Raw genomic sequence first — 9611 nt, 5'->3', positions numbered from 1 at the left:
AAATAAATAAATAAATAAATAAATAAATAAATAAATAAATAAATAAAAACAGGTGGTCATGAGGAGCCTGCCTGTTGTGTGTGCATGAACAGAATCTTTAGCACTGCATTTCTGGAGAGAAGTGATTGCCATTTGTAAGGAACTTATATTCATATAACAGTTAAGCTATGCTTTAGTAGTTATAAGAACCAAACTTAAAAACAGTTGAATTCCTATAACATTGTTCAGAGTCCTCGCGAGGATATCATTTGCTTTTTCTAGCTGAAAAGCAATAGGAGCTAAGTGACCTGAGATGATGGGGGGCAAGAGGAAAGAGGACAGTACCCCAGGATTAATATGTTTTCTACAAGCAGATCCTTTACGACCTTCCTCTCTGTTCCCAGGAATATGGGCCTCTTTGATGTGTTTGTGGTTTTGACATTTCTTTCACCATCAGCATTTTTTCTCCAAAATTGTCCTTAAAGTGACTGTATCCTTTTATGATCCCTTACTTAGCCTGTGACCACTTTCCTACTCCCAATAAATTTTTACAACAAATCTCATCCACTTCAGCTTCGTCCTGCACTTGAGCCTGAACGTGTGCTCAGAGTGGCAGATGGAAACCCATCAGCAGTAATAAATACATCACTACTCAAGATCTTCTATCGCTTGATAGCCAGAGATCGCTGCAATATAAGACTATTAGATAATAGATTATTCCTATCTTTAGTGTATCCCTCAGGACTAAATTCCTTGTGACTTAAAATCAAATATCTCTACTGGAGAGCCTTCTTCTCAAAGTCTTAAAGTTATTATCAGTTCCGTTAAGTATTGCATTGACATGAACAATAATATATTGTTTATTATGGCCTAGGATTTGGAGAGGGAAGCATTTGGAAGGAAATTAAGGATTTCAGACATTAGCTCTGTTTTAGGTTGATCCTAGGTAGATGATGCAGTCTTGTCTGATAGGACTGCTCTGACAAAATACCAGATTGGGTGGTTTATAAACAAAACAAAACATTTATTTTTCAGAGTTCTGGAGGCTAAAAGTCTGAGATCAGGTGCCACCCTCTTCTGAGTTGTACTTTTGCTCTATCCTCACATGGTAGAAGGACTAGGGAACTCTGTGGGTCCTCCTTAATGAAGACACGAATCTCCATCCTGAGGGTCCAGCCTCATGACCTAGTCACCTCCTATTAGGAGTATCCTCCTCCTAGTACCATCACCTTGGGGATTAGGATTTCAACATGTGAATTTGGGGTGGGGGGTGCAAACATTCAGACCATAGCGAGTCTCTTCCTGGTAAGTTGTAGGGAGCCAGAGAGGAGCTAAGATGGGGGTAATTTGGATCATTAGGAAACCTTCACAGTATTGTTCAATCAGAACACTTTAGTGGATTTTACTTTTGGTCCCCTAGCATCAGAATACTCTTTGGGCAGAATCCTAAAATAGATAGGAGGCAGGGTCACACATCCCACTGTAGAAACTAAAGAGGGCAGATAATCTTTTTCCCTGACAGCTGGGGCATCTGCAAATGTTCCTACCAGGGGCTTTGAACCTTGAAGGAGCGACACAAAAATGGAGGCTCCTGAGAGATCACTTGCAGCAATGGCAGGGTGCAGTCCACAGTTTAGAGGTGACTTCTGTGGTTTGGGGGGTTCCTCTTCAGACTATACTGGAACACTGCCCAGTTTCCCCTCTCTCCTGCTCTTTTCCTGGACCTTATTCTTACGTTCTGTGATAGCCTTATATGAAATTGCTTTCTGCTTGCATTGGTTGGGGAAAATTTGTAGTCTGCAACCAAGAATTCCAGCTAGCACGAACATCCCCCAAATCTGCTATACTTATATTTCCATTAAAACTTTATCTTATTGGAAAAATTATCAACTGAAAGACTTAGAAAATACAAACAAAAAACACTGTAACCCCATCACCACAGAGCAACTTTGTAAAAAAAATTTTGAAACATTTTCTGGTGCAGGGGCGCCTGGGTGGCTCAGTTGGTTAAGCGTCTGCCTTCCACTCAGGTCATGATCCCTGATCGAGTCCCACTTCGGGCTCCCTGCTCATCGGGGAGCCTGCTTCTCCCTCTGCCTGCCGCTCCCCCTACTTGTGCGCTCTCTCTCTCTCTGACAAATAAATAAATAAATAAATTTTTTTTTAAAGAAACATTTTCTGGTGCATAGTCTCTCCAACTTTTTCCTGGGCATATGAATATATTGTTTCTTTAGCTATTATAAAAAGTGCTACCACATTGCGATCAACATGCTTGTTATTTGCCTGCTATTCGGCCTTATCTGTAGCATTGCTTCTCAGTATGAACATAAACACAGACATGATGAGTTGGTCCAGCCTAGGGAAAAATATTTGTCACACTTACTCGTTTCCTTTGAGTAAATATATGTAGAAGTGAAGGCATATAAAATGATTTCAGGTACATCCTTGGGACAGAACTAATCCAGCAGAGGGAAGCCAGTGTTCCTCTCCTGGTAAAAGTCTTCAGACACCTAACATGGCCCGCTTTGTTTGGTCATGTGCAAACGAAGGCATCATTTTTATATTCAAGCTAGGATTCAAGATTTACAGAGAAAATTTAGGATATAGGTTTACTCTCCCGAGGACCACTATTTCAACTAGAAATTCACTTAAAAACTACTAATTTCTCAGAATGCATGAAATAGATCTCTAATTCAAGAAGAGTTGTAGGATTTATATTTTAAAATCATTACTTACATGTACAAATCATAACTGCTGCCACAAAGTAAATAATGAGAGGGCAGTTTTGCTATGTATGCGTAAAATTAGAAATACTACTTGCAAATAGTAAATATATGAAAAGTTCTTAGAAAGTCTGTTCTCTACCTCTTATATCTTAATAGACTTTAGTACCTTTTTTTCAGAGGCAAACGTCAACAGCAGGTAGATTTAAAAAAGGAGTAGGTTCTAAATTAATTGCATTTCAGTATTTTCAACCTAGCTTGCCTTTAGCCACAGTCTTGTTCTAATGGCTCCTCATTCCAGTATTTGCCTTGAAGGCATCTGTTTTCTTCTAGCTCTGGTTTTCTTCTTGGTGAACGGTAATCAAACTATCTCTTATTGCTACCCCCGAATTAGCTTTAATATATTTAAGAATTGGACTCAAAAAATCTCCAGAGATTTTCAAACTAGTGTGCAGGTGATAGTTGTTGTTTTTTCCCTTTTCAAAATAAACCATCTTTAAGGTGGTTTTAAGATTTTTACTATTTTAAAAATCACATAAAATGACTGCTTTCATGTAACAGTGCTTTTTCTCCATGTGCAACCCATTGAAAAGGTAACTTCAATAATTAAAAAAATAAAACCACTCAATGCTTTATTAAGCAAATGAATTAATAGTTAACTTTTTAGATCCTGGACCTCAACATTCCTTTGCTATTCAAATCAAAATGCAGTAGTCTTCACATTTGTTACCATGGATTTCAAAAGAATAATCTACATTTCTAAAGCTATTTATATAGAAAGACAAAAGAGAACATAATTAAGCTGGAGTCTTTCCACAGCATTGTCTTTTGGGGTCCAGGCAGCAGAAGCATGATGTAGGTGAAAAAGTACTATGGCCAGGTTCCAATGTATGTGATTCAAGCTGAAGAACAAAAACTTGAACTGTGAATACATTAGCTCAGCTCAAAAAGTGAATGCTAACCAGAGGGTCTCCATCTTTGTGGAGACCAAACAAGGGCAAAGAGCTTAAATGGTAGCAGCATCACTGCGGGTTATTTATAAAACAGTACTTTGCAACACATACCAAGAAGCTAAGACACCCATTGCTCATACCTCTTAGAGAACAAAAGAGGATGCTCATTTGTCTGGAATGGTTTTTGAAGGAAAATATTCTGGAAGGCAGGAAGAGAACTTTCCTTACTTGAAGGCCATCTTTCTCCCGATGGGCTCAAGCCTGTGAATTGTATCTCATTTATTCTTCTCAGTGTGAATCCAGTCCAGCTCTAGAAGTTACAGACTGCAAATACTTTTATAACCTAACTCCCATTATCAAATGGGCTTCTTTTCTTACTCTATCTTCTGATACTCAGAACCATTCAGAGCATTTATTTACTACTATAATATGCAATGAAATGGAATTTAAGAAACAACTCTGCAAAATAAGGAATATAAGAGCAATTTGGTCTTTTTTTTTTTTAAACGTTTGGTCCAGTAGCATGGGGCAAAGCTTTAGCTGAGTTAAATTCCCACTTCCTTTTGATAAGAAAAAGTCAAAATAAATGAACATTTCTTAGAAATAAACTACAAACAAATCTATTTGTAAAAGTAAGAGGAAATCTGTTCTTTTAAAGCATTTTGGAAAGATGGAAAGTTAAGTATTCAATTGGTTATATATACTTTTTGGGTATTTCAACTTCTGTAAGATTGGAATCTAGTGAAGCCTTCTTTCAATTTTCTAACACCATATACAAAATGTTATCAAAATGTATAAAAGATGCTTCTAAAAACAACTGTTAAGTTTACTGTTTTTGACTTAGTGATCAAGCCATAATTTTTTCAATTCCAACTTTAATTTGTTCCTGTACACTCTCTTTAACGGGGCTTTGGGCTTTCAAGTCATCCTCTTCAATCTTTGTATGATAAGGTGAGCTACTTGCTTCTGTTTAGCAGAGCTGGATCAGGAACATCTCTGCATTTGATTGGCTGGCTTTTAAAGGATTACTCCTCTGGAAAGCCACTGTTCGGTATCACATTGCTAGCAGTGTGGACTTAATTGTGGTTAAAAATTCAAATTGAAGACGAGTATTTACCATCAAAGAGAATGTAAACTTCAGTACTCCGTTGTTACATAGCTTCTATACATCATATTGACCTAATGTGTGTGTGATGAAGAGCTCTGTTTCAAAACAACCTTAAATGCTATATCCAGAAATAACAACTGACTCCGGCAAAGAGAGGTAATTTGGGATCCCTGTATGTTCTTTAACAAAGCCAATACAATTTAAAAATAAATGAATTCCAAGTACACAAATTGAGTTCAGAAAGATGAACAAAACTGAGGAAGACAAATGTCAGCTAAGTCAACAAGTCAAATACATTATAGTATTTATACCCAGATGAAATAAAACAATGACTTTCCATTTTTATCTTGCCTTTCCCAGTTACTCAGAGTAAACATGATCACTTTTCAAATTCCACTGATCGTTTTATCTGAAAGAAAAATTTACTGAGTAAAATGCTTAGCTGTAGGATTTTATATTTACAATCCATCAGGTTACAATAAAGTTACTAGTTTCTTCCCCAGTGTGAGCATTCTGTATGTGCGTTTTATTTACATTCTGTCACTTTCTATTTCCTCCTAAACTTTATATGCTCAAGAAAGAAACTGTATTGATGTTATGTAACAATACTTCTAATTTGCAACACACATACTGGTTTCTCTCTCCCTTGAACCCATGTGCCTGAAAAATAAACACAATGTATCCCCCCAAAACACCACCTTGGAGTGTGTAAGGACGAGTATAGACCTGTAGAAGTATAAGCACTGAAAAACAGTTGTGTGGAAGGGTAAAGATGTATCTGTCCTTGTTGACAACAATCCCCACGACTTATTAGCCACAGGCACCCAACTTGGTAAATGACAAGGTCCAAGGCCTGGCCATAAGAAGTGGGTAACCCAGTGGAAGTGAAGGCTTTTAGGTCTTACAACTAATGTGATTCAAAAAAAGAAGAAAAAAACACCGAAGCCAGCAAACCGTAAAACCTGGAGAAAGTCCTCCAAATAGAGCCTCTTTGGCAACTCAAATTGAACCAAATGATTCAGGTGGGCGATTAGAATAAACTGTGCGCCGTTTTCTTTCACTAGGTCTACAAAGCCCACAAATTATGTTTGGTCCAGAACACCAGGAGTTATTAGCACCTTCCTTTTTCACTTTTTAATATTCAATATATTCAGCAACAATCCTTAATCCATGGTCTTCATTCATTTATTGACTGAACAAGATCCTGGGTGCCTCCTGGTGATCGCTCCTTCCTGGCTGACCTTATATGACAGCAAACTGAAATGCCCCTCCGTGGAGAGGGTCAAGACCGCGAGGAAAGTCATCCAAAGGTGGACGCATCTTGCTTTCATTTACTTGTTTATTAGAGGGGCGGCGATGGCCACGGCTGGACGAGGACGAGGCGAAGGGGCGCGCGGGCCGTGAGCCGCAGCCCCGGGGTGGGTACCCGCGGAGGAAGAGGAAGGCAGCAGCCACGCTCTACCAGCTCGGCCCGCCGGACCCAGAAAGTGACCAGCCCCTCCCCCCACTGCACCCTTGACCCCTCCCCCTCTTTCCAGGCCTTTCATCCGCCCGCTCGCCCGCCGGGCAGCCCCGGGGCCCCCAGATCTCGCGCCGCCCGCCTCTTTAGCCAACCCGGTCCAGCGACGCGGACAGGCCCAGGACGGCCCTGCGAAGCCCTCGGCCGGGCGAGGACCCCGACCCCGACCCGTCCGGCCGCGCCCCTCCCCCTCGAGTAACGCACCTGCGGCCCCGCCCCCGGCCAAACGCTGAGGCGGCGGCAGGCTGGCGAGGCCGAGCGGCTCGGCCCTCCAGGCGCAGTCACCTTCCCTTCCCCCGCCATTCTGCCCACCCCCCTAGCTCAGCCACCAAGCAGCCGCCGCGATCTTCAGCCGCCCCGAAATCTAAAGGGGTCCGTCTCGGGCACCACAACCAAATGGCTGAGCCTCCCTGGCCGGCTGCGCAGCCCGCCCATTGGTCCCTTCCCCCCCCGCCGCCGCCACCATTGGCTGTTGCCCGGACACCCTCGGCAGCGATTGGCTCCAGCTGTTGCCGCTCATCCGCCGAACCGCAGGTCCCGCCTCCACCGTGATCAGGTTAGTGTGCGCCGCGGGTGCTGGGGGCTCGAGAACCGAGCGGAGCTGGTTGAGCCTTCAAAGTCCTAAAACGCGCGGCCGTGGGTTCGGGGTTTATTGATTGAATTCCGCCGGCGCGGGAGCCTCTGCAGAGAGAGAGCGCGAGAGATGGACATGGACAAACGGATTCATTTAGAGCTGCGGAACAGGACGCCCTCTGATGTGAGCATTTGCCAAAAATATCTCTGTCGGTCCATTCTCCTACTTTGTGTGTGTGTGTGCGTTGGGGGGAGGCACTTTTTTTTGAGGGGGGGCGCCCGGGAGGTGTGGGTTTGGGGGTCGGACTGCAAATGAATTGCAAGGTTGGGGGGTTGCAATGCCATCCGAGCATGTTCCGGCTGCCGCCGCCGCTGCCCTTGGTGTGTGACTACCTGTGCGTGTGCTCCCGCGTGTGCGAGTGTGGGTGCGAGAGTGTGCGTGCGAGTGTGCACCCACCGGGGGCCAGCGGGCGCACGCGTTTGGGTCGGAGAGAATGAGGCAAAATAACCCTCTGAGCTCGCTGCTCCCTTGACTCCGTCTGGGGGGAAGATTAACGAGGGAGGAGGAGGAGGGGGGCTGCCTCCTGGATTTAACAACAAAAAAAGGGGGGTTTTATATTTTATAAATGAATCCCCCCTTCCGCCCCCCTCCCGCGCCTTCCCCCTCCCTTTCTCTCTCTCTCTCTCTCTCTCTCGCTCGCACACACACAATAAGTTTTGGGCTTCGCGAGTCCGGTTTAGTTTCTGATAAATGTGGGCCGAGGCCCCCGGGGAGAGCGCGTGGGGAGGGGGCTGCAGTGGAGTTGGGAATGGCTCGAGTTTAAAGTGCGTCTTCATTTCTTTGCAGTGATGAGGCGAGAGACGGGGGAGCCATATTTGTAACTTTGTAGTGTTCGTGAACGCGCCCTTTCTCTCCCTCCCTCCCTTTCTCTGACTCCCTTCCTCTCCTCCTCTTTCTCCCTCACTCTTTCCACCCCACCTTCGGGCCAGATGCTGATGTTTCTTCCTTTCCTTCCGAAGGGAGGATAAATTGGAAGGGGGGAGGGATTTTCGAACGTGCAAAGGCACAGATAATCCCCGCGCCTCCCCACCTCGAGCGATCGCTATTGCAAGTTACCCGAAGGCTACGTCCCGGTCCCCCCTCGCCCCTGCTCCTTCCGGCCTCGCTAAGATGCCAGCCTTTGAGCCCTCGCGCCCCCCGGCCAGTCTTTCTCCGGGGTGGGCTCCTCGGCAGCCATTCGGCGCCTGGTTAATACACGGGCACGGGAAACTTTGTCAGGACGGAGCTGCCCAGACCTGGTGCCCGTGGTGGGTATTGGCTGGGTCCAGATTTATGCGGGCATAGGAAACACGCAGCTCCGGGATGGGAGTTTGCCTTCTGGTCGCCGTTATTGATTGGGCAGCGGCGGGAGTACGGCCGGAGGAAACTTGCACGGATGGGAACCGGGAGGCTCGGGCGAAAGCCCACCCCCAAGGAGGGGGACGGTGAGGGTGGGTTACTCGAACGCTCGTTTGTATTTCTGTCTCCCTCTCGCTTTCAAACAGTGTTTTATGTGAGTTGGCGGCTCAGCGGAGGAGACCCCGGCCCTGGGGCGGAGACCCTGGCCGGCTCCTCTCCCGACCCCTCCGGAGACCAGGGCGGCGCGGGCGGGAGGACCCTTCCTCCAGCCTCGGTGGCCACGGTTCCACAGAGTTGGGAGTTCGGGGAGCACTGTGCGCTGACCTGTCGCCCCTCCAGCCCGTTAAAACCCGAATCCCTGGCGGAGGCAGGCCTTGCTTCCTCTTTTTCTCTAGTTCCTCCCCCAAACCTGAGTGAGACTTTTGAAAACAAGATCCTTTTTGTGCCCCCCCATCATAACGCAGCTGTGGACTGTAGACGTGCAGTGCCTTATGGCGCGCAGGGCGGGGAGGGGGTGGCGGAGGGAGGGGAGGGGGTGCCCGCCGAGAAGGCAGGAGTTTCCGCGAACAATCTGCCGGCGGTTTGTCTTTCTCTGGCCGGTTTCATCCCGGCTTAGACCCCGAGCCGGAGGATTTGGGGGCTGGGTGTGGTGATGGGGGAGGGGGCCGGAGCCGCGGTCTTCCCGCGTACTTTCCGGAAGCCCCCCGTGCGGAGGGGGAAGGGCGCACTGTAGGGGGCCGGGGTCGTGGCGGGTGGGTGTGGAGGCGCGGTTCGCCCGGCCAACCCCAGCCACACGGCTGGCCAACTGGGAGCGAGATCGAAAGCGGGTCGAACCGGCTCTTTAAACTTCCCCGAGTATGTGCTGGGGGAGGGGAGCGCGCCGCGCCGAACTGGGAGCGATTTCTCACGCTTCGCCCCCTCGCCTCCGAGTCTCCCAGCCCACTCGCCTGCCCCCTGCTTCGAGGCGGGGTGGGGCGCGGGAGGGGATGGAGGGGGCACTTTCGGCACATTTGGGGAGGAGGGAGAGAGAGAAAGCTAGCTAATGAGGGACAAAAGGGGTGGGGGAGGAGGAACTATTTTTTTTAACCGTTCTTAAGACAAATAGCTCTCGGCGAGCGCCCCCTGCGCCCCTCCCCGCCGCGCTCCCCCCGGGGCCCCCTCACACCCACCTTCGGAGCCTCTCCCAACTCGGATCCGGGGGCTGGTGGCCACGCCGCGACGCCGAAATAGGACGAGCAGCCATGTTTCCCGGGTCTCGCGCGGCCCGCCCCGCCCCTCCCCCATGGCGCGGCCGGCGCCGAGCGCGGGGCTGCGAGTGCGGGCGCCGGGCTCCATGCGGCGCGGGGCGCGGGCCGGC

At 47.7% G+C, this 9611-nt stretch overlaps 1 protein-coding gene and 1 long non-coding RNA gene across 2 annotated transcripts in view; one reads left to right on the top strand and one right to left on the bottom strand.

Annotated features, from left to right (window-relative positions):
• Window positions 1-5882: 5882 nt before the first annotated feature.
• Window positions 5883-9585, bottom strand: LOC118003682. The gene is made up of 2 exons (XR_004677385.1): window positions 9424-9585; window positions 5883-6963 (listed from the first exon to the last, which is right to left on the bottom strand). It is a non-coding gene; the product is annotated as an uncharacterized LOC118003682 (long non-coding RNA).
• ANP32A (acidic nuclear phosphoprotein 32 family member A) overlaps window positions 6813-9611 on the top strand; it is a 37558-nt gene continuing 34759 nt past the window's right edge. Inside the window, exon 1 of the mRNA XM_034994765.1 lies at window positions 6813-7039. Coding sequence (XP_034850656.1) covers window positions 6986-7039 — 54 coding nt within the window. The 5' untranslated portion in view covers window positions 6813-6985. The remainder of the gene's footprint in view (window positions 7040-9611) is intronic.

This window comes from Mirounga leonina, unplaced genomic scaffold, assembly GCF_011800145.1.
Source record: "Mirounga leonina isolate KUSES-001 unplaced genomic scaffold, KU_Mleo_1.0 Mir_91, whole genome shotgun sequence".
In the NCBI taxonomy this organism is placed as follows: domain Eukaryota; kingdom Metazoa; phylum Chordata; class Mammalia; order Carnivora; family Phocidae; genus Mirounga; species Mirounga leonina.
The sequence above is the reverse complement of the archived record's forward strand: the minus strand, read 5'-3'. Positions and strand labels throughout refer to the sequence as shown.